This window comes from Herpailurus yagouaroundi, unplaced genomic scaffold, assembly GCF_014898765.1.
Source record: "Herpailurus yagouaroundi ecotype Mexico unplaced genomic scaffold, PumYag 67164, whole genome shotgun sequence".
NCBI lineage: Eukaryota > Metazoa > Chordata > Mammalia > Carnivora > Felidae > Herpailurus > Herpailurus yagouaroundi.
Window position 1 is genome coordinate 341,677 of NW_024420010.1, and position 24,915 is coordinate 366,591.

The 24,915-nt window shown below is 42.8% G+C and overlaps 2 protein-coding genes across 3 annotated transcripts in view; one reads left to right on the forward strand and one right to left on the reverse strand.

Moving 5' to 3' along the window:
• APEX2 (apurinic/apyrimidinic endodeoxyribonuclease 2) lies at positions 1-9,957 on the forward strand. Its single transcript, XM_040467022.1, is given in 7 exon segments — positions 1-157; positions 1,167-1,250; positions 3,262-3,442; positions 4,148-4,179; positions 4,182-4,380; positions 5,130-5,199; positions 7,900-9,957. Coding segments are annotated over 7 exon segments (1,629 nt in total). The 3' UTR covers positions 8,806-9,957.
• ALAS2 (5'-aminolevulinate synthase 2) overlaps positions 9,957-24,915 on the reverse strand; it is a 26,571-nt gene continuing 11,612 nt past the window's right edge. For both annotated transcript variants that reach the window (XM_040467021.1, XM_040467020.1), the window contains 7 exons: positions 24,184-24,406; positions 23,443-23,627; positions 19,122-19,301; positions 16,516-16,680; positions 15,656-15,924; positions 14,397-14,559; positions 9,957-10,246 (listed from right to left, as the gene is read on the reverse strand). In XM_040467021.1, the coding sequence (XP_040322955.1) occupies positions 10,083-10,246; positions 14,397-14,559; positions 15,656-15,924; positions 16,516-16,680; positions 19,122-19,301; positions 23,443-23,627; positions 24,184-24,406 (1,349 nt within the window). In that variant the 3' untranslated portion in view covers positions 9,957-10,082. The remainder of the gene's footprint in view (positions 10,247-14,396; positions 14,560-15,655; positions 15,925-16,515; positions 16,681-19,121; positions 19,302-23,442; positions 23,628-24,183; positions 24,407-24,915) is intronic.

Sequence of the window (24,915 nt, forward strand, 5' to 3'; positions counted from 1 at the left end):
ATGTTGCGCGTGGTGAGCTGGAACGTCAATGGGATCCGGAGCCCCCTGCAAGGGATGATATACGAGGAGCCCAGCAACTATGCCGCCATGGTCGTGGGGCGCATTTTGGACAAGCTGGACGCCGACATCGTGTGTTTTCAGGAGACGAAAGTGACCAGTGAGCGCTCAGAAGTCCAGGACCCATACCATACTTTACCTTTTCTACTAACTTTTGCCCCCTACTTATTATCATTTTACTTTCCTATTTCTCTATCAGTAGAGTCCTCTTAGACACGGTTCAGAATCCTGACCCTCTCCCCCTTAAACTCCTATCTCTCACGCCAGCTTTATGTCTTAATTCCCACTTCATCTCCTGTCCTCCGCAGAACTTAATTCCCTCACCCTTGTAACCTTCATCCTCGCTCAGATCCCCTAATTTGCACTCATTATCCTGTCCCAGATCAGTACTCCAAATTTCCAATTTCCACACCCTGTCCAGCTCCAACTCCCAAATTAGATCCCCCAACTCCCCTTCCTTGCTCCCAGCTCAGATCCTTTAATTTCCACCCCACCTTTGCCCTCAGTTCAGATTATCTAATTCCTTCCTTTTTACCTCTCCATCTCAGATCCTCAGTTCTCCCCTCACGTCCCCTATTTCTCTACCCCCATCTCTCCTTCCCAGACTCAGAACCTTATATCATTTCTATCACATGTCCCACCCCAAGATTAGATCCCCTAAATTACCTCTCTCACACACCCTAGCTCAACACCCCCATTCCTTCCCTCTCCCATGCACCCCCTCTAAGACCCTCTAACTACATTTCCCTCCATCCCCAATTCAGATCCTCTAATTGCCTCCCTCTCATACCTCCTATTCCTAGCTCAGATTCCCAGTTCCGTCTCCCATATTCCCATTCCCCACCTCCAGCTCCTTCCATTAACCTAATCATTAGCTTCCTCTCGCCTAATTCCCTTCCTCACATTCCATAGCCTCCCCCTCCTTATATCAATTTCTTCTCTAGTCCCTGCCTTTCTAGCTTCTCCTCTAATCATAGATATTTCCTCCCAACTCTGGCTCTGATATGTGTAAGGAATTAGCCTACAACTGTTAATTACAGACCTTTGTGTATCTGGGGCTTTACTTTAGGGGTTTTTCCTTTTGTTTGTTTATTTGTTTGTTTTTGCAGGGGATGTGCTGACAGAGCCCCTGGCTATCACTGAGGGCTATAACTCCTATTTCAGCTTCAGCCGCAGCCGCAGTGGCTATTCTGGTAAATGGGGCTTTCTGGGAACTTAAAATGAGTGATGGAGGCAGTTCCGGGGGAGTTTTCCAATATTTGATGAGAAGGTCGTAAGAAACTCGGGCTTTTTCTTAAGTTTTTTTTTTTTTTTTTTGAAATTACAAAGCTACTTCTAATACTTTGGGGTAAGCCCCACAGGAATAAAAATACTGGGAAGGTGTAACCCCCTCACCCCCAGGGTGATCCAGGGGAGAAAGAGGCTACCTGAGGGGAAGGAAGTACAAAAAGGGACATGCTGCAAACTCAGGGCAAAGGGAATGCCATCTGTGCTGGAACCTGTGAGAAAAGGCAAACTTTGGTGGGGCTGGCTCCAGGCACACAGGGAAGGGCAAGAGGATTGGACACAAAGATACATGGATTCCTCCTTCTTCTCCTTAGCCTTTTTCTGCTTCTGCTGAATGATCTCGGAGTCCCTCTGCATGCGGGTAGCAGCAGAAGCCTGTCATTCTCATTCTTTGGACTTCCCTTAACCTATTCACTCTACTTTTTCATATTCTGGCTGGTGAGCTAGCTGGTTACCATGGGTCATGGTGAGGGCAGTGGCTCTGGCCTGCGTCTTTTGCATCCCCTAATTCTGTTCAATGTTGAAGGTCCCCAGGCTTTTAATCCGCAGAGCTAAAGTCACATAAGATTATGTGAAGGATAGTTTTTATGTATAAAATTATTCTATTGGACTTTGGAAGCAATCATGTGGTAGTAAATTGTATGAGCTCTAGAGCCAGACTGCCTGGGTTTGAATCCTGTTTCACTTCCTAGCTGTGTACCCTCTGGCAAGTTACTCAACCTCTACATGCTTCATGTTTCCAGCTGAAAAATGGGAGATAATGCCTACCTCCTAGGGCTAGTATAGGCATACTTTGTTTTGTATGTATATATAGTATGCATGTATATTATATGTATATATGTATGTATATATTATATGTATATATAATACTAATATATAAACTTCTATGTAAATAAATATATAACATGAATTTACATATCTATATATAAATATACATATATATATAAAACACTTTGTGTTTTGCATGTATTGTGTTATTTATGTATTTTAATGTTTATCTATTTTGAGAGAGAGTGTATGCGATCAGGGGAGAGGCAGAGAGAGAGTGAGAGAATCACAGTAGGCTCCATGCTGACAGCACAGAGCCCAACATGGGAGGGCCTCGATCTCAGAAACTGTGAGGTCATGACCAGAGCCAAAATCAAGAGTCAGACACTTAACCAGCTGAGCCACCCAGGTGCCCCAGATACTGCATTTTTTGTAAGTTGAAGGTTTTATGGCAATCCTGTGTTACAAGTCCCTTGGCACCATTTTTCCAGCAACACTTGCTCACCTCATGTCTCTTTGTCAGTTTTTGGTAATTCCTACAATATTTCAAACATTTTTATTACATTTGTTATGGTAATCTGTGATCACTGCTTGCAAGTTGGTAAAAGCTCAGGTTAACAGGTTAGCACTTTTTAGCAATAAAGTATTTTTTACTTAAGGCATATACATTGATTTTTTTAGACAAAATGTTATACATTTAATAGACTACAGCATAGTAACAACGTAACTTTTATCTGCACTGGGAAACCATAAATTTCATTTGACTCGCTTTATTACAATATTTGCTTTATTGTGGTCTGGAACTAAACTCACAATCTATTGGGGTATGCCTATACAAGGATTAAACAAATTAGGCCATGTGATAATAATAATAGCTAACACTTTTTGGGTATTTACCATGTGTCCATGTAAAACACTTAGAATATTAACTTATTAATTCTGTGGCTTTTTTAGATGAAGGAACTCAGACTCCATGGTTTGAGTAGAGTTGCCTTGGGCTCTTGGAGCCATCCATGGCCCTTGAGTTGGGAGGGTTGTCATTACAGCAACACTTGATGAAGATGTCTAAGGTGACCTGTGTGGGGACAACAAGCTGTGCAATAGGCTGTTGGCTTCTAGGTCTGCTCAGAGTACCCTGTCTGTCTCCAGGTGTAGCCACCTTCTGTAAGGACAGCGCTACCCCTGTGGCTGCTGAAGAAGGCCTCAGTGGCCTACTTGCCACTCAGAAGGGGGACGTGGGTTGCTATGGAAACATGGATGAATTCACCCAGGAGGAGCTTCGGGCTCTGGATAGTGAGGGCCGGGCCCTTCTCACACAGCACAAAATCCGGTAATAATTCACATCCCCCTGTCACTGAGCATTGCTGCTTCTTTTTTTTTTTTTTTTAATGTTTTTTTTTTTTTTTTCAACGTTTATTTATTTTTGGGACAGAGAGAGACAGAGCATGAACGGGGGAGGGGCAGAGAGAGAGGGAGACACAGAATCGGAAACAGGCTCCAGGCTCTGAGCCATCAGCCCAGAGCCTGACACGGGGCTCGAACTCACGGACCGCGAGATCGTGACCTGGCTGAAGTCGGACGCTTAACCGACTGCGCCACCCAGGCGCCCCTGAGCATTGCTGCTTCTAACTCTGAGTATGGTGATTCTGAGGCTTGCCTTAAAAAACATGTACTCATGGAAAACTTCCCAAATTTGCCTTTCTTGGACTCTAGTTCTATCTGGGCTATTCACTGTGTGACGTTGGGCCAATCATGTTCCCTTCTGAGCTTTGAGTTCCCCATCTCTACAGTGGGGAACTGCAGGAGGTCCAGCTCTCTTATTACCCAGGCACCTCAAAAGCAACTTGGCAACTCATCACTCCCAGGTTGCTCTCTTTCTGGGTGTCTTGTTGTGAATGGCAGCACCATCATGTGGTTTACCTGGGGGTCATTCTAGATGCCCCTCTCTTTTACCTTATCTGTAGTCAGTCCCCATGTCCTGTGCATGCCAGCTCATTCATGTCTTTCTGTTGCCTTCTTCACATCCATCCCACAGACAGCCATTAAGTGGAATCCACATGGTATGGGGAGGGAAAGCTTGGAAATGACCTTTTTGGCTGGGGGGCGGTCTCTTCTCCCCAGCACATGGGAAGGGAAAGAGAAGATCTTGACCCTAATCAACGTGTACTGCCCCCACGCGGACCCTGGGAAACCTGAGCGGCTGGCATTTAAGATGCGCTTCTATAGCTTGCTGAAGATCCGAGCAGAAGCCCTCCTGGCAGCTGGCAGGTATTGTAAACCTGGGAAGTACTTGAGCTTGTTCTAGGTACACAGCCTATTTAGGTGTCAAGCTTTATTGGAAGGAATATGGGGTCTTTGTCTTTTGAGGTCCTTTAAAGCCTAGATGGAGACACCAGCATGCCTACCTGAATGGGCCCTGCTCTGTATGAGCTGTAAGGACCAGAAAAAGTGATACAAATATGGGTTTTATTCTCAGATACCTCTGAGCACCTATTCTGGTTCCTTTTACTCACTATGAGCCCCAAGTCTAGTTCTGGTTTTATTTTCTCTTTTGTTAAGTGAATGTATGAATTCCTACCTCACAGAATAATTTTAAGGATGGAATGAGACAAAGAAAAAGTGCCTGGAAGCAAATGAAAAGTCTTGTCCCAGGGAAGGACAGGAAAGTGAGGGTGGCTTAGAGTAATCAAGGGTTGCTTCCTAAAAGAAGTAGTACCTGAGCTCAACTTTGAAGGACCAGAAAGATGCCTTAGGTAGAGATCAGTAAGACAGTCGTGTCAAATAGGGAATGATGTCATCTTTGGAGATCAGAATTGGGTTGGTCAGACATAAAATGTGGTAATCTTGTGGTAAGATTGGAGAGGTAGGCTGCTATGCATTGCTGTGGGTTCCCACCTTGGCCTCAAGGTGGGAAGTGGCTAATCTGAGCTCTTGGGCCCAGGGGAAAGTACATGGGCCAGAACTATTGCTTCCCTTTCTTGAATGTCTAGTTGATAATCCCATATCATGTTTTTCAGCCATGTGATCATTCTAGGTGACCTGAATACAGCCCACCGCCCCATTGACCACTGGGATGCAGTCAACCTGGTAAGGCTCTTCTAGGCCCCTGCCTCATTTCTTTTTTCTTTTTTTTTTCTGATTGGGTTTCTGTTTAGCCAACCAACCAATGCTGGATTTTGGGGCCAAGGATAGCTTCCTTCATGGAAAAGCAGAGCTTAGTTTGAAATACTATTCTAAAAGCACTGAGGATTATTCATTCAGACGACATTACTGATCTTGCCCTTGGCTTGGTCCTGAGCCATGTGTGGGGGACTCAGTTACCAGTCAGTACTGGCTCTTGGACCCTCAGAGGGCTCAGCATGGTGATGGGCTATGGACATATGAACAGCCAATTACAGAAAGGTGTCTTCAGGCTGAAGCAGAGATGGCAGGCCAGGAGTCTAGGCGTGCCTGGAGAAATGGGATTCCTGAGCCAACATAGACATTAGGGAGGCACCTGGAAATGGTTGGATTTTAATAGATAAGTAGAACAGAGCTTTGGGGTGGAGAAAGCAAAGCATTCTAGCATGAGCAAAGGCTGCAAGGTGAGAATTTGCCTGGTGTGCATGGTGAACTGCAAGTCCCATTCTTGTTAGGCAGTGACATGGAAAGGGAGGTGAGTGGCCAGAGATGGGGCTGGAGAGTCCTTTGGGGGCCAGATTTCAAGGTCCTTGAACTCTACATTGCCTTGATCATTTCCCTAATATTCCCTGGTTTCTTGCTCATGAGCCTTCAATACCTCCCTGTTACTTGTGCAGTGCAGAGAAAACATCTAGGCCTGGCATTGAAGACTTTTTCTGGTCTGTGCCCAGTCTCCACTTCCATCCTCAGTACTCCTACATACTCCATCCACTGCAGACAGATCATCTCCTCTCAGTCCATTGCAAAAGTTATTCTCATTTTGGCCTTTCTCACTGTACCATTCTGTCTTTTTTTCTTATATGAATGTCTCATCTCTGAGTGCCTCTAGGCCGATGGTTCTCACCCCGATAGCACATTAGAATGAGGAACTTTTACAAGAGTATCAATATCTTGGTGCCACCCAGACCAATTAAATCAGAATCTTTTGGGCGTGGGGCCAGAGCAGCAGTATGTTTTAAAAGGTCCTAGGCTGATTTTATTGTACAGTCAAGCTTGACTAGAATCTATAAGCCGGTTCCCAATTTGCCTTATAAAGGGGAGTGATCAGTAATTTATGCTGGAATAGTCCAACTCAGTATTGGGCATGGCTCAAAGAAGGGGCTGTAGGAAGATTCCTTGATTAGTTTGCAGAAGAGCCACATAAACATAGATGTGGCTTCTAGCTGGGAAAATGAACAGAAATGAGATAATGAAAGAATGGTGGTGGTTGTGTGTGGTGGGGAAGACTGTACATTACAAAACCTTCGGTCCCTCCCTACCTTATTCCTCATCAGGCATTTACTCAGTTTGTTCTTTCTGCTTCCTGAGATAGTTTATATAACTTTATACCTTTTCTTCTTAGTTCAGAACTATTGTAGATCTCAAAAGTGCACCTCTTCTTCCTTCTGGGTAAAGAGAATTAATAGTACCAGGTCACATGACAAGCACAAACTTTCCAAAATAGCAGAATATGTCCACTTCCTAAAAGACTGGCTCTTTTAGTCTTTTTTTTAATAAGCTCCATGCCCAACATGGGGCTTGAACTCAAGACCCTGAGATCAAGAGTCGTACGTTCTACTAAATGAGCCAGCCAGGTGCTCTTCATCTCCCTAAATGGCACCATTATCCCCTTGGCTACTCCAACCAGAAGTCTGGGAGTTGTGTTAGTATTGTTCTTTTCTATCACCCCATCCCACATTCAATTGATCAGTGAGTACTATTGACTTTAGTTTCAAACCATCTCTTAATTTCATTTCTCTTTGTCTCCTCAGGCCCTACCCTAGTCTGAGTGATTATCTTCTCTTGCTTGCATGGACTATGATAGTTATCCTACTGGTCTGCTGGTCCTCAGTCTGGTCTCCCCTCAAGTCTTTTGGGTACACTGCTCCCTCTCTCCACAGGCCCCTTACAGAGGCTGCCCTCTCAATTTATAACACCCTCTGCCTGGCTTGCTCTTGCTCAGCCTTCACTTCCCAGCTCTAGATCACTTTTCAGGATGAGTTCAGGTTTCTACTTTGTCCCTAGCATCATGCCTGGCAAATAATCTTTGTTCTTTGAACGTTTTTCATTTAATGAGTGGGTGGGCAGGGGGATTGGATGGATGGATGAGTTGGGGATCAGAGCCAAAGGAAATACTTAGGCATAGATTTGTGGAGCTCCTCATCTGAGGAGTTGGTGGGGTAGTGGGAAGATGGTCTGTGAGGCCTCTGACACACACAAGATAAGACAAATTGTTCCAGAGGGTTTAAATGAAAAGGGTAACAGTCTTAACTCCTAATCCCAGTCCTACTTCCTAGAGGTAACCATTTTTAGCTTTCTGCTTTCCATCCTTTTGGGAGCAGTTTGAGAATTGCTTTGATTAAGCAAACAAGCTTTCAGATTTGGCATTTATGGATCAATGCAAGGCAAATGTAACCTGATACAGAAGGAAAAACAAACATGGGCTTTTAAATAAGTAAGGATGGAAATTGAATCCCAGTTCTGCCAGTTCTGGACTGTGTGACCCTGAGTATTAGTCTTCTTTGGAACAATCAAGTTTTCTAATCTGAAAAATGAAGCAGTTGGTTTTAAGTCTCTTCCAGGTCTAGGCATCTAGTTTTGCCTGTTTTCTTCTTTCCCCTTTGCCAGGAATGCTTTGAAGAGGACCCAGGGCGCAAGTGGATGGACGGCTTGCTCAGTAGCCTGGGATGCCAGACTGGGTCTCATGTGGGGCCATTCATTGATAGCTACCGCTGCTTCCAGCCAAAGCAGGAGGGGGCATTCACCTGCTGGTCAGCAGTCAGTGGTGCCCGGCATTTGAATTATGGCTCCCGGCTTGACTATGTGCTGGGGGACCGGACCCTGGTAATAGACACTTTCCAGGACTCCTTCCTACTGCCTGAGGTGATGGGTTCTGACCATTGCCCTGTGGGTGCAGTCTTGAGTGTGTCCTCTGTGCCAGCAAAAGAGTGCCCACCTCTGTGTACCCGCTTCCTCCCTGAGTTTGCAGGCACCCAGCTCAAGATCCGTCGCTTCCTAGTTCGTCTCAAAGATCCTGTGTTCAGGCATTCAGCACTGAAACTCAACAATAAAACCCAGGTACAGATGCACCAAAACAAAGCCCGTGTGCGCTCAACCAGGCCTCGGCCAAGTCAAGCTGGCTCCAGCAGAGGCCAAAAAAACCTGACAAGCTACTTCCAGCCATCTTCCAGCCATCCCCAAGCTTCTCCTAACTTGGAACTTCCTAGTGTGGGTGCCCTCGTGACCCCAAAGATGTCAGAAAAGGAGCTGATGGCCAAAGTGGTAGAGGGGCAGGCCAGTGCTTCAGAGGCCAAGGATGAGAAGGAGATACGGACCTCTTTTTGGAAGTCTGTGCTAGGGGGGCCCTTGTCCATGCCCCTCTGTAGGGGCCACAGGGAGCCATGTGTGAGGCGAACTGTGAAGAAGCCAGGACCCAACCTGGGCCGCCACTTCTATATCTGTGCCAGGCCCCAGGGTCCTCCCACTGACCCTTCCTCCCGCTGCAACTTCTTTCTCTGGAGCAGGCCCAGCTGAATCAACCCAGGCCTAGGGATATCTATCATGGTTAACCCTGTACATACTCAGGCCAGCCCCCTCCTAGGCTACCTCTTCCTCCCCCAAGTCCTCCTCCTCTTCTTCCACTTTCCTCAAGGACCCTTCCCTTTCCTCTTTCTCTTCCTCTTCCTTCTTTAAGGCCTCTCTTACTCTTTCTTCTTCCTGCCTAGCTCCTCCTCATTGGTGAGCTACTTGTTTGTGCCCTATTGCTGTGACCCAATTCCCCAATGTGCTTCCCACCTTCCTGTCAGAAGTACACAGGAACCAATTGCCGTAGAAAGTTGGTTTTAAACCCCTTTATTCCTTGCTGACAAATATATCTGTGCCTAAATAAAGTCTGTTTTTATTTTAGCATACCATGTCATGTACACAATTTGGATATGCTCCATGAAGTTGAGTTAGAGACATTATCTCAACACTGGATTTCCCAGCGGCCTGTAGCCTGATGATACAACTCCTAGAGAGAGGGGAGGAAGGAAGAGTGGTATTCACTATAAAGGTGCTCTGTTGAGTTGTAGGGATTCCTTGCACTGCTGATGTTGGATCAGCAAGGGAGGTGGGTGTGGTGTGTTAGAAAGCTCAGGTGGATTGTGTAGCCTTAAACTGGCACTTCCCAACTGGTGTGTTCCACAGCTGCCACAAATGTATTATAGGGTAGAAAGAAATGGCCTTAGAGTTTCCAAGCAGGGCACAAATGTCAGGAGAGATTGCCTCCTAAGCAAGTGGTGTCATTAGTTCACCCAGGAGTGCCATGCAAATGTTTTCTGTGTGCTATGGCCTGGAAAGATTGGGAGCATTGCCTTGAAAAAGTTGTTTGCTATAGCCAAGTCTCTTTCCCACCTTGGAAAATAGAGCTGGTAAGTCCTGTTCTACAAGGTACTATGGAAAAGAAAGAGGACATCCATTCTATCTGCTGGATAATACCTCCAAAGTTTTGGGGAACTATTCCTCTCTTCCAGATAGTTCAGTTAGGGCTGATTCTATCTCCTGACTTCAGGGGCTACATGGGCCTATTGTGTCCAGGTCTACCATTAATGAGTCAGTCAGTCCCTGGATTTTCCTCATGGCGCTGCCACTCATCTGAAGGAGTCAGATATGCAGTTTTCTGTCTAATAAAGGGCTACAAATGCTGCAGTTTGTTATTTGTTTATTTTTAGACTGAAGTCAGCTAGAGGCACACAATAAAGCAGAGGATAGGAGGAGGCTCAGTCCGAAGTGAAGTGCAGATGGGGTGGAGCTTTCAGGCAGCTGGCTTCTCAGGCATAGGTGGTGACATACTGGGGCCCCATGTTTCCAAAGTAGGAGCGTTCCCACTCACTCATAAGCTCAAAGTGCACAGGCCGGTGACAGAAATTGCAGGCAGCCATAGACACATCCTGGAGAGGCAGCCCCACCTCAGTCCAGGCTACCAGCAGCTTCTCTAAAGGTGGTAGGAGGTGGGGAAGGAAAGAATTGGTTAGACTAGGTCTTAATCCCTGTGTCACAATACAGATGTGCCAAGATAATGATCCCCTCAAACCTCTCAGATATCTTAGAGCCAGAAGTAACCTCTTCTGTTTGCTCCATTGTGTGCTATGAATGTTACCATTTGTGTGTGGGTGCTGTTATATACAAAAGATTGGGAAGCATTTGACACAATTTAAAGCTGTACTGGCCTGGTCTGGACCACTCTGTAAGTACAGGACATGCTGTGGCCTAAGAAGTGAATCCATCTGCTTGGAAACTCAGCCTGATAAGTTAACACTGACAATAATGATGCAGTGTCATCATTGTGACCTGGGAGCCTGGGGCAGAGGGAGTTCCTGGAGTGGGTGGGAACCCAGAGGAGAGAACCTGACCCTGTTGTTGGAAGTGCCTCAAGTGTGTGCCAGGGCTCTATCCTTGGCTTTGTTTTTATGCTTACTCCCTGGGAGATCTTGTCTAGTCGCATGGCTTTTAAATACCATTTATATGCTAATTCTGAACATTTCAACTCAGCCCAGACCCTTTTGAATTCTAGATTTGTATATCCAATTTTCTTTCTGTATTTCCACCTGGGTGTCTGATAAGCATTTTTCACTTCACATGAACACAACTGAGCTAATTATCTCCCTACCTTCCATCAAGTCTAATTTCAACCTTACCCATCTCGCAGTTGATGGCAATTCCAGTTGCTCATTTGAAAAATTTTAGAGCCATCCTTTATTTTTCTCTTTTTCTCCTACCACACATCCAATTTATTAGCAAGTAACCACTGGCCAGCAAGTAACCACTGGCTTCACCTTCAATAATTAAAACACTTCTCATCACCTTTAATGCCATCATCAGGTCCTAGTCACTATCCTCTCTTACCTGGATTATTACAGTAGCCCCCAAATGGATCTCTCTGCTTCCACTCAGTCTCCCTTTCAGTCTATTCTCAACATAGAAGTTGGACCAGTTCTATTAAAATGTGAGTCAACTATGTCACTCTGCTCAAATCCTTCAAATGATTGTCTATTTCAGAGTTAAAGCCAAAATCCTTCCACTGGACTACAATACCCTACACAGTCTGGCCTCACATTTCCCCTCACCCACTTTTCTGTCTGCCTCTTGCTTATACCACTTCATCTACACTCATCTCTTTATTGTTCCTCAAGTACAGAGGAAATACTCCTGTGATTGGGTCTTCCCTGCCTTATGTTGTTCCATCTGCCTGGATGACCTTTCTTTTGATATCTACCCAGCTAATTCCTTCACTTCCTTCATAGCTTTGTTCAAGTGTCACCTCAATGATCTCTACCCTTAACACTTTAATGCTACAACCCTCCAAACTAACTCCTCCCCAAAAGCACTTCTTATCCCCTTATCCTGCTTTTTTTCCCCCATAACACTTAAAAGTACCATGCTATAATGCATTACTTATTTTTTAAAGTTTTTTGACTATCTCCTTCCACTAGAATATAGTCTCCAGAAGGATAGTTATTGTACACCTTTTGTTTACTGCTATATCTCCAGCACCTAGAACAGTGTCTAGCAACAGTACATACTCCCATACTCAATAAATATTTGCTGAAAGAATGAATGAAAGGATGGCTGATTTAAGTCTAGAAGGTAAAAGGATGTAAGCCGGAGGGAAGAGTGAAGGAGAGCGTTCCTATTAAAAGGGAGCATAAGGGGCGCCTGGGTGGCGCAGTCGGTTAAGCGTCCGACTTCAGCCAGGTCATGATCTCGCGGTCCGTGAGTTCGAGCCCCGCGTCGGGCTCTGGGCTGATGGCTCAGAGCCTGGAGCCTGTTTCCGATTCTGTGTCTCCCTCTCTCTCTGCCCCTCCCCCGTTCATGCTCTCTCTCTCTCTTTCCAAAAAAAAAAAAAAAAAAAAAAAAAAAAAAAAAAAAAAAAAGGAGCATAATTGGCAAAGCACCAGAGGTAAGAAAGTAGAGCAAACTGAGGGAACTATAAGTCACTCAGTGTAACTAGAGAAATAAAAAACATGTGGAAAAAAAGTGAGGACATAGAGATCACCAGGTTGAAGGCATTGAAGGTCATGCCAAGGAGCTTCAACTGTTATATATGCCAGTGGTCTCCAAATTTTGGAGTGTACATTCTATCAATACAAACATTTTAGCACATACCTTCAATCTGTGTATATTTTTTATATACTGAAACTTGTATCATCAGTCTATATGTTAAAGATCCATATCAGTAATGCCTAATTTCCTATTTTTAAGATATAAAAGGTAAACACAAGATTCTAATAGCCCTGCTCATCCTATGGATCATCTTGTATACCTCACATTGGAGACCACTGCTCTAGTCTAGGCAAATAGGAAACATGAAGAGGTTTAAGCAAGAGAGGTAGTCAAATGTTTACAAAAACCCCTCTGATGGTCATTATAGGGAAGAAATTAGGGATCAAGAGAGAAGCAGAATAATTAGGAAGAAATAACATTGACATACTAAAAAACTGGCAATAGAAAAAACAGATTAGGCTATAGAGACCAGTTGCAGGATTTCAGGAAGGGTCGGCTGTGGGATTGAAAGATTGGTGGAGTAATCATAGATGCTTCTCATATATCTTTCCTGCAAAAGCTCAGTGTAAATGGACACTCAGAGAACCAAGAGTACTGAGGACTCTATAATTGAAGCCCAGAACAATTTAGAGGACTGAGCAAAAGATCCAGGAGTCTGGATCATCAGCTGAGGTAGTAGACTTAGTGGTTATGGCAATGGAAGTAGAGACAGACTCCCCAGTTCAAATCTAGTAGCTGTGTAATCTTAGACCCATTACTATATATTTTTATGCTTTGATTTCCATATATATATATATATATATATATATATGAAATGGAATGGAAATATAATGGAAATGGAAACATATATATGCTTTGATTTCCATATATACATATATATATATATGTATTATATATATATATAATGGAAATGCTAATAGCATCTCTATCCCATGAGTATTAGGTAAGTTAATACATGCAGTGTTTGGAACAGTGCTTGGGACATGTAAGTACTTAATAGAAGTTGGCTAGCATATTTGGTGTTTTTAAATGAATGAATGGCACCTAAGTATCTTGTCTTCCTTGAACTCTAATACTGCCTATGCTCCAGACATACAGAATGACTGTTGCCAATGTATGTCCTCTGTTTTCCTATCTCTAGGTCCTTGATCATGGGATTGCCTTATTCTGGAATGTCCTTACACTATACCATGTGTACTTCAAGGTGCAGCACAAGGACTTCCTCACCCACAAAGCCTTCCTAACTTCATGCTTCCTACTTTACCTAGCCCTACGTGATCACTCTCCCTCCAGCTCCTGGAGTGCTAGAGCTCATCATACTGGAGCAGTACTGTCTATGTCTGTCTCCTTTGCTAGACCATCACCTGTCTACATGTCTTTTGCCCAACAGAGTTGGAATACACATCTGCTCTATGCCAGGCCCCATGCTAAAAACTGCATCCAATGAGAATTCAGTAAACTTTAGGTGAATTGACTAAACTGGCATCATTCAGGACACAACTCAACCTACTCGGTAGTTCTACAAGTCTTTCAACTCATTCTCTGTCTTATGTTGTCTTTGTAGCCTCATAGATTGACACTCTTCCACTTCATTCCTACTACCCTACTTTCCAGTAACACCTGCTTATTGTTCTTGATATATCTCAGGCTGCTTCCCACTATTCACCTTGCCTTTCTTCATGCTCTTCCCTTTGCTGGTATTCCCACACTCTCTTTCTTTTCTTGGTCCAATATCACTCACCTTGTAAGACTCAGCTCAGGTGTTACCTCAGTAGGAAGCCTGTCTTGAGTCTCACATGTTGGGTCAGGCCCCTCCTTTCTGCTCCCACAACTCCCTGATGCACTCTTTGTTGAAATTTGATCACCCCTTAAAGTCATTGTTTGTGTCCACTATGGCTCAACTGAACTAGAGCCCTATGGGTCTATTTCTCATCCATTTATTACCATAGTAGAGGGTCTGGCACACAATAGATATTCTAGAAATAAACTTTTAAACTGAATGGCATTCATTCTCTCAACTTCTTCAGATCTTGGGGCTGAAGGCAAAGAGACTGCTATAGACACCCATATTGAGAACTTACCCACAAAGTCATCCATCATCTGAGGGCTGTGGTGGGGTGAGGGTGCCAGGCGCAGCAGCTCTTCACCTCGAGGGACAGTTGGGTAGTTGATGGCCTGCACATAGATACCATGCTTGGAGAGCAGGAGATCACAGATCTTGCTGTTCAATGCTGCATCACCCACCTGGGGTCAGGAGAAAAGCCTGTCAGTATCTGCTAACCTAATAACTAGTTCCATTAAGCAGGTGGAGGGAGCCACATCAATGAACATCACTGAATTTTTGGACAGTTTTTTTCCATAAGGGGCTTATAGTGGCAGCTCCAGAATTTCTATTAAGGAGTTTCTCAGAGGCAGCAATTAAATTTGAAGGGGTTTGGATGGAGGTGGTGCTAGGTACCTTGTCTTGATTCTGTTTGCAGAGCAAGCACACTGGTTTTACCTAGATGGCATGTTAATTTGTGGTGGTTCTGGGTAAGAAGATACCCCCTCCATAAACTATCTCTGTGGTGCTTTCATTGGGTTAATAAAAAAATATATATCAAAATAGTCTTTCTCAGTATCCCCAATATTTCCCAATATCCCCAAAAAGGAATACTGGGTTAGTCCAAGGAGCAGTGACTATTTCTTTCTCATCCATAAAACAGTCACATAAAAAGTGTCCTTACCACACCACATACTGACATATACAAATAGATGTTATTTAAGAAGTAGCAATTCATTTCTAAAGGCAGTAAATTCTTAAACATAGTTGGGAATCCAAAACAGCTTCTTGTCCCATGATTTTTTCTTTTCTTTTTTTTTTTTACTTCAATTCTTATTAAGAAATGTTTCACATCATGACTGTGTTATACATACACATATACACATATACAAACCTCAAACAAATGTCTCACAAAATGATACCTTCTCTATGTTTGATGTATTCCAACATTTTCTATTCTGTTTTTTAAAAAATTTCAATGCTGGTCATAACCTACTAAACTGATTTTGTGACCCACTAATGGTCTTGATCCATAATTTCAAAAACACTGAATTATAGGTCATGGGTACCTAATATTGTGAGGGTCAGGACAGTCTAATAATCATGAGATTATAGCTAATGCAAAAAGAGGTGGTTAATCCAGAATGGCTGATAATTTTTCAAAAAGGTAACAAAGCTCCAGGTAAGGAGAGTAGGAAAGCAAAGAGTTGATGAGAAGAGCGGATGTTGATTTGCTGGGTGTGGGAAGGTCCCAGAAGAGATAAGTAAGTAGGGCAATGGTCAGGGTTGGGCTCTCACCCGGATAGGGATGATGTGGCTGGGGCAGGGGATGACAGGAAGTCCCCTGTCCATTAGTAGCTGGCGCATGTGCTTGACATTTCGCTGGTGGGCTCGCCTCAGGGCTTGGCCCTCCTCTCCCTTGAGAAGCTGCACAGATTCCAGAGCTCCAGAGAGCACCATGGGAGGGAGTGAGGTGGTGAAGATGAAGCCAGCAGCATAGGAGCGTATCATGTCCACCAAGTCACTGGTGCTGGCGATGTAGCCCCCCACACAGCCAAAGGCCTTGCCTGGAGACAAGGAGAAGAAGGATATGCACAGAGACTATCATTAGTCTCTAGAGGAATAGGATCATATCCAGGTAACACAAGGATGTGCACCAGAAGCTGGAGCTCCAGACTCCTTTCTCAGGCCTCTGCTTATCTCTCTTTTCCATGACAAGACAGATAACTGATAATTCTGCTGCTTTGAGATAGGACTTTCAAGGTCTGCCATATGCAGTGACTAGATAGGCAGGAGCTGGGTGGGAACCTTTAGCTGGTTAGGCCCAAAAGTGGAACTAAAATGAAATTTGGAGCTGGAGTAGGGAAGGAATTTAGAACCACAACTCTTCATGTACTGACTTGAACCTGGCTATTTGGCCCAGCTTAGCTTATTTTTTTATTTTATTTTATTTTATTTTATTTAGAAAAACCCTCCCAGACTTTCTCAGCATCTCTGCAGTAGGGTGGAAGTGGAAGGAGGGAATCCAGGAGTTCCATAGCCTGAAGTGTGAATTCTACCCAAATATCTTTTATAGCTTTGGGGAGGAGGAAGGAAAGGGCCTTACAGGGGCCTTGTTTCTGGATTATATATAAAGGCAGCCCAAGGTACTCACTCACCAAGAGTTCCAGAGACAATGTCAATCTTGTGCATAACTCCATCACGCTCCCCAATCCCAGCACCCCGGGACCCATATAGTCCTACAGCGTGAACCTCATCCACGAAGGTCAGAGCTCCGTACTGGTGGGCCACATCACACAACTCCTCAAGGGGACAGATGGCACCTGAGAAAATAGAGGTAGGAGATTACAACCCTTCCCCAGGGTTTGTGACCCATAACTACTTTGGGTTGGAAAAGGATGAGGGTGTGTATACTCGGGACTATTTCAAACCTCTTTAAATGTGTTGAATGCTTCCACCTCATTCCCACTCAAAGGGTGTGTGTGTGTGTGTGTGTGTGTGTGTGTGTGTGTGTTTGCGTGCGTGTGTGTATTATCCCTAGTTTGCAATCAAAGCTTACCTCTCTACTTTTTACTTCTGACAGTATCTGTCCTCTTGTTTAAGGCATTTCCCAGCCTCATTCAATTTTTTTTTCCCTCCTACAAGTCTGTGTATTTTCACTTAGGGTTGCACTGGCCCATATGATGCCTTTGTTTTAATAAATTAAAAAAAAAGCAACTTTTTGATCTAGGTTAATGCCGTCCTGATTTCAGATCCAATTCATTCACTCAGGCAGGTGCTTTTGGAATCCCTGTCAATATCTTTATACTTCACTGGTCCTCCTTGTTTCTATCTTTCTGGATTTCTGTCATTATATTTTTTCCATAACCATTTCCATTGTTATTTCTATGTCTCCATTTTTCTGTCTCTGCTTTTGTTTTTCTCTATCTTTCTCTTTTTTTCTCTCCTTCCCTCCCTCCCCTTCCTCCCTAATTTAACCATCTCGCTGTTTGTGTCCCTTTCTGTCTACCTCTTTCTGCTTCAGACTTTCTCTGTAAGTTTGTGTCTCTTTCTGAGTTTCCTTGTGCCTCTATCACTTTGTCTTTTCTGTGCCTCTGTGGGATTGCGTTTCTCTCATCTATGTCAATACTGTTACCTGAGGGCACCCTCCCACAGGCACAGTCTCAGTTTATTGAATGAAAGAGAATTAGAAGTAATATGTATGTTTCTCACTATTCATACAGATTTACCATTTTCCCACGTTATTCTAGACATCTTCTATGCTTATAATTGTTTATAAGGTCTTCAAATGGCTATGAATCTCATATATAGACTTTGTGGCCACTCTGCATATATAAGAACTCATACATTCTGTCTTTCCCCATATGCAAAATGCTGAGGTGCAGGCAGTTGGAATACAGAAGAACGTTCTTCAGGTGAAAACAGGGACTCCAAACCAGGATTAAAGAATGTGAGCAACTCTTGGGACAATATGAGGGAAGAAAATCACAGGAAGTGGAACTTGAGATAAAGAGTAAGATGACTCAAGCATCATTTCAATGGGAGAAATTTAGCCCTAGAATTGATAGTTTAAGCAGTTTCTGCCAACAAAATAAGGAGCCATTCACTTGCAAATGTAAGGAAGTTAAATGATCCCAAGATGGTTTCCACTAAAGACAATGAATTAGACTAGTTTCAGCTAGTTGTAGAACTGCAGTGGGCACAACAGTAAGTTCTTCACATATATCAACTAAATTCTCACAGCTACTCTATTATAACCTCCATTTTACAAATAAAGCAACAGACACAGAGCAATTAAGAAATTTGCCCAAGCTATTAAGTTGTCATATTGGGATTTGAACATGAATAGTCTGGTTCCGCTGTTTCAGCATCACAGTTACGTTATGCTGATGGCACTTATATAAGCTAAATCAGGTAATACTATGGACTCTCCTTTGTTTCAGTTGGAAAAACAACAAATTGAAATGAAGTGAGGGCATCTCTCTTTAATAAATCAAGAATGTGATGCCTAAAACACATGAATTCTGCTCAAAAAGGTAGCAATAGGTAGCAATTTGAGCATTGTTTTAGTTAGGGGAAGATCAGAGGAAGAAGGGTAAAGATCATTTATTTCTACCTAGATCATAATAAATGGGATGACTTCCATTGTCTCTAATTCTTGCAACCAAATATTTTATGTTGGGGAAAACTGAGACTCAGGGAGTTTAAGAGTTACCCAAGACCATAGAACCAGTAAGTGCCAGAGGTGAGGCTTGAGCCCAGGTCTGTCTCACTTGCAAACAAATTTTGATTCCAATGCTTCATACTAGACCTTGCAAAAACTCTCAGCCAATGGTTTGTAAAATTTTTCATTGCAGAAACCAGACACTTGGGTGATTGTTATGCACATCATTTCTAATGGAGTATTGTGTGAAGGAATTGGAATCATATATACTAGGTGCAAATACTTTGGCACCAATTTACTGATCCAACCAAGACAAGTTGAGTGCTGTCTCTGAACTTCAGTTTTTTAACCTGTAAGATCAGTATAATAGCTGCCTCCATCCTTCAGCTTATACTGGCTATATGACCTTGGGCAAGTTACTTGTTTGTGTCTCAGATTCCTCATATAAATAAATAGAAATAATAATAGTACCTACCTCATAGAATTGTTGTGAAGATTAAGTGAATTAATACACGTAAAATACTATAATTTTTCTTGACATATAAAAAATTCTATATGTGTCAGCTATTATTGTCATCATGTTTTTTATGATGTACATACCATCCATGGAGTGAACAGTCTCAAAGGCCACAATTTTAGGTATCTTAGGGTTGGACTCTTTTAGAAGTTTCTTCAGGTGGTCAGGGTCATTGTGCCTGAAGACAAACTTGGCTGCTCCACTGTTGCGGATACCTTGGATCATTGAAGCATGATTGCCTGCATCTGAGTAAATGGTGCACCCTGAAGAACCAGAGGCATATTTCTTAAGCTTCTGTTCTGGTATTTCTACTTCAACCTCAGGACTGACCTGACAGGGGCAGAGAGCCAACCCTCCCTCCCTTTGAAGATCCTGCTCTGCTTCCTTCTCCTCTGGAAGTCTTTTTGACACCTCTTCCTCCCTTGAAAGGACTACCCTGCCTGAAATTTTGACCCCTATGCCCTTCCCTTCAGTCAATTCTAACCCTGATTTGGCACTATCTTGGGGTGGACGAAATTTTAATTTCCCAAGAAGCCCTAGAGTTTCTTGAGGGCAGGGTCTAAATATATAAAATCAAAATATATAAGATCAAGCCGTGGAAAGGAGTTTATCCCAGGGAATGCTTGTCGACTTGGACTGATACTAGATTCTCCCTGGTCTAAATAAAATCCCACCTATTTCAGGTAGCATCTCTCTGCTTATAGTTACAGGGTAGGTACTTAGCAGATTTTCAGTTTGAATCATAAGCTCATGGCATGTCAGAGCAGAGCAGAAGAGCTAATACTTATTCTTCTCAAACTATTTCAAAAACTAGAAAAGGAAGCAAAACTTCCAAATTCATTCTATGCATCCAGCATTACCATGATACTAAAACCAGATAAAGACTCCACTAAAACAGAGAAATACAAGCCAGTATCCCCAATGAATATATATGCAAAGATTCTCAATAAAATACCAGCAAACTGAATCCAATAATATATTTTTAAAAAGTAATTCGCTATGATCAAGTGGGATTTATTCTGGTTTGCAAGGGTGGTTTGATATTTGCAAGTCAATCAATGTGATACACCACATCAATAAAAGAAAGAATAAGGATCATATGATCATTTCAATAGATGCAGAAAAAGCATTTGACAAAGTACAACATCCACTGATGATAGAAACCCTGAACAAGGTAGGTTTATAGGGAACATATCTCAACATAATAAAGGCCACATATGAATAAACCACAGCCAATATCATCCTCAGTGAGGAAAAACTGAGAGCTTTTCCTGTATGGTCAGGAACAAGACAGGGATATACACTTTTACCACTCTTATTCAATATAGTACTAGAAGTCCAGGTCACAACAACCAGACAACAAAAAGAAATTAAAGAAATCCAAATGAGTAAGGAAGAAGTAAAACTTTCACTATTTGCAGATGACATAGTACTCTATATAGAAAACTGGAAAGACTCTGCCAAAAAACTGCTTAGAACTGATAAATGAATTCAGTAAAGTCGCAGGATACAAAATCAACATACAGAAATCTATTGCATTTCTATACACCAATAATGAAGCAGCAGAAAGAGAAATTAAGGAATCAATCCTATTTATAATTGCACCAGAAACAATAAGACACCTAGGAATAAACCTAACCAAAGAGGTGAAAGACCTGTACTCTGAAAAGTTTAGAAAACTGATGAAAGAAATTGAAGAGGACACAAAGAAATGGAAAGACATTCCATGCTCATAGATGGGAAAACCAAATATTGTTAAAATGTCTATACTACCCAAAACAATCTACACATTTAATGCAATCCTTATCAAAATACCACCAGCATTTTTCACAGAGCTAGAACAAACAATTCTAAAATTTGTATGGAACCACAAAAGACCACAAATAGCTAAAGCAACCTTGAACATGAAAAGCAGGGGCACCTGGGTGGCTCAGTCGGTTGAGTGTCCAACTTCAGCTCAGGTCATGATCTCATGGTCTGTGAGTTTGAGCCCCACATCAGGCTCACTGCTGTCAGCACAGAGCCCATTCCAGATCCTCTGTCCCCCCCCTCTGTCCCTCCCTTGCTCATGCTCTCTCTCTCTCAAAAATGAATAAACACATTTAAAAAAAAGAAAAGAAAAGGTGAAGGTATCACAATTCTGGACTTTAAGTTATACTGCAAAGCTATAGTGATCAAAACAGTATGGTACTGGCACAAAAACAGACACATACATCAATGGAACAAAATAGAAAACCCAGATATGATTCTGCAATTGTTTGTCAATTAATTTTCAACAAAACATGATAGAATATCCAATGGGAAAAAGACAGTCTCTTCAAGAAATGGTGTTGAGAAAACTGGACAGCAACATGCAAAACAATGAAAGTAGACCACTTTCTTACACCATACCCAAAAATAAATTTAAAATGGATTAAAGACGTAAATGTGAGAGGAAAAATCCCAGAGGAAAACACAGGCAGTAACGTCTTTGACCTTGGGTGTAGATTCTTACTAGATATGTTTCCTGAGGCAATGGAAACAAAAGCAAAAATAAACTATTGGGACTTCATCAGAATAAAAAGTTTATGCACAGGGAAGGAAACAATCAACAAAACTAAAAGATATCAGATATTTTTGTATCTTTCTGTCTCTGGTACTTAGTATAAGGCTAAGTACACAGTAGATGTTGAGTAAACATTTCTTGAATGAACAGATGGACACATTACTTAATTATAAGTGAGTAAATAAATATGTTACTGAATGAAAGAGTGAGAGGAGCGGTATCAAAAGATGAGGCTGAAGAGGTAGAATGAAGCTAGATTATTGAGGACTTTAGAAGCCATGATAAAAAGTTTGGGTTTGTTCCTAAGTACAATAAGGATATACTACAGGGTTTTTGGCAGAAGGGTAATGAAGATAGGTTTGCATAAAAAAAATATTATTCTCACCACCACGAAGAAAAGAATACAGGAGGGCAAAAGTGAATTAAGAAAATGATTTTGGTTTCGGCTAGGATGGTGGCAGTAGAAATGGAAAGATGTTTAATTCTAATGATTGAAGAGGAGGTTCACTGAAAAAAATCCCAAAGAGGTTGGATTTGGTTGGGGTTATGTGTGATCTCACAAAAGTTTCTGAGTAGTGGGGATGTTTACAGTGTGCTGAAGAATCAACAGAAGGTAGTAGATAGCAAGTGTGGAGACTTCTCTCAAGCAGTTTGTCTGTTATAGGGAGGATAGAGATAGGGCAGTAGCTAGATACTGATGAGAGGACATTTTGTTAGATGAAAGAGACATTAGCGTGTTTAAAGAGGAGAGGCTGAAGACACAAGGAGAGAGGGAAGTGATAGATCAAGGTTCCTAAAGAGGCAGAAGAGAAAGAGACAGAGCACCAGCAAAAAGGATTAGTCAACAAGAAAAAGGGCACCTCTTTCATTGTGACAGGAGAGAAAAAGTGAGAGGACATGTGGGGATGTTTGAGTTTGTAGGTAGTTTTTGTCAAGGAGTTGAGGACATTGCTACCTAGGGTCTTCTATTTTCAGGGAGGAAGGAGGTGAAGTCACTTGCTATGGGTGAAGGTGAGGTGGAAGTGTGGGAAGGCTGAGAAGAATGGGGGATTTGCAAAACTGCTTTGGAGACTTGGAGGGCTGACCACAGAAACAGAATTGCTAGACATCATACAGGTCCTGGTAAAGGTTGGGTACCATGAATTTTTAGTGGCTCCCATATGAGAAATTATATACACCTAGGATTGACATGGAAAAGGTGGAGAGTTATAGTCATCTGTGATTGGAGCTGTGATAGAATGACAGGCATATGAGTTGAGGACATTATTAACTAGAGAGTGGGAGATTGGGAAGATTAGGTCCAGATGGGATCCACTGGGATTGGCTTTAGGCAGAAGAGATGTGCCTTCAAATTGTAAAAGAAAAGAATGAAAGAAGGGCAGATGAAAAATTAGGTGTTTGTAGGTTTGGTGGCTGTAAGTTAAAAGAATTTCTGTCTGGTGGCTTCTTTTTTTTGTGATGTGAGATGTGAGGCTATTTGCTAAGAGTGAAAGAAAAGATAGTCACAGGTTTTAAAAGAGAAGAAAGTTTGGAAAAAGCTAGTATGGAGACATAATAGGACTGTTTATGAGTGTTAAGAGCCCAGTTGAGTTGTGAGGTGATAAATTTATGGTGTCAACCATCTGTGAGTTTGGGCACTACTATCACTACTACTCTGTAGTAGTCTTCAGCTTAAGTGCAGAAGGGAAGAAATGAGAAGGATATAGTCATCCAGCTCTGAGGATACACAAAGTGGGTAAGAAGAAAGGGCAATGGGAGGAAATGAACTCATAATAGACGGAAAAAGTGATGAAGGCAGTGAGGCTGCATACTGTACTGCAGGATACCAACAATAAGCAGAACTCAGGCCCCAGGCTTACCTGGCAGGATCTTTGCCAGGGTGAATAGAGTAGAGTCATTGGCCACAAAGCAGGAAGAGAAGAGTAGGGCTGCGTCTTTTTGGTGCAGCTCAGCCAGCTCCTGCTCCAGCTCCACATGAAACTTACTGGTACCTGAGATATTGCGAGTACCACCAGCTCCAGCTCCATGACGCTGCAGGGTCTCCCTGGCAAGGAGAAAACAGGGTAGACAAGGAGAGGGGGAAAGAAACCCTTGTCAGGCACTGAGGAACTGAGCAGGTTTCTCTTCATTGAGGACAGTGTTGAATTAGTGATCCTTATGAGCTATGTCCTATGTAATCAAGTTGAGGGCAAGATGGAGAAAATGATGACACCTGGGTCCTCCTTCTCAGGCTGATGGCATTCAGGGATGGAGGGAGAAGCTAGGTTGAATGTAAACAGCTTGGAAGACCTTCTAGAGGAGGTCACATACTATCTCTGGCAATACTCATTCTGTAACCAAAGTAAGAGCTCATGGAAAGTGGGACTTGCTTGGCCTTTCATCTTCTCATAGAACTGGACAATTAGGACTTTGGAAATCATGGTTTGTTGATTGACATTGTTCATGTCTGAGGATTAGATATGCTGGAAGACCATGAACAAAAGGGTTGGTAGGTAGAACCCAGGTTTCCACTGCTAGCTCTGCCTTTCCCATGTGTGGCTTTGATTCTTCTCTGTATTCCCTGTGTTCCCACAGCTCATGGCCCAGATCTTACTACTCACTGTGTAGCTTGCAAAACCCGAGGGTGTCGGCTCATGCCTAGATAATCATTACTGCACCAGACAGACACATCCTTTGAGGCCACAGAGGCCTCAGAAAAGTGTTGGGCAAAGGGGTATGCATCAGCCCAGCGGTTTACAGTCTTGAACACACGGTAGCTGTGGTCCTGTTTCTTCTCCATGATCTTGTGCCTGAAAAACTGGTCATAATCAAAAACATCGTTCCCTGCAGAAGTAGAGATGGAGATGAAAATAATTCATTTTAAATTACTTCCTGATTAGTCCATATTTCATTGGCACTGTTGATTTTGAGTTCTCCAGTTCTCTATTTATTCATTTATTTGATAAGTCATGAACTTACTGAACCACAGTAACTCTCCACTATTTCATTCAACTATCCCTTTGCTTACTCACTTGCTTATTCACTCAAGTAATTTATTCATACATCACTTGGGCTGCCTACCCCTGGCATGGCTTCCTCTCTTTTTCTAAGGTTAGCCTTCTTACTGAAATCACTACTTCTAGCTTCAGTAAAAAGAGTTTCGACAGGGGGCGCCTGGGTGGCGCAGTCGGTTAGGCGTCCGACTTCAGCCAGGTCACTATCTCACGGTCCGTGAGTTCGAGCCCCGCGTCGGGCTCTGGGCTGGTGGCTCGGAGCCTGGAGCCTGTTTCCCATTCTGTGTCTCCCTCTCTCTCTGCCCCTTCCCCGTTCATGCTCTGTCTCTCTCTGTCCCA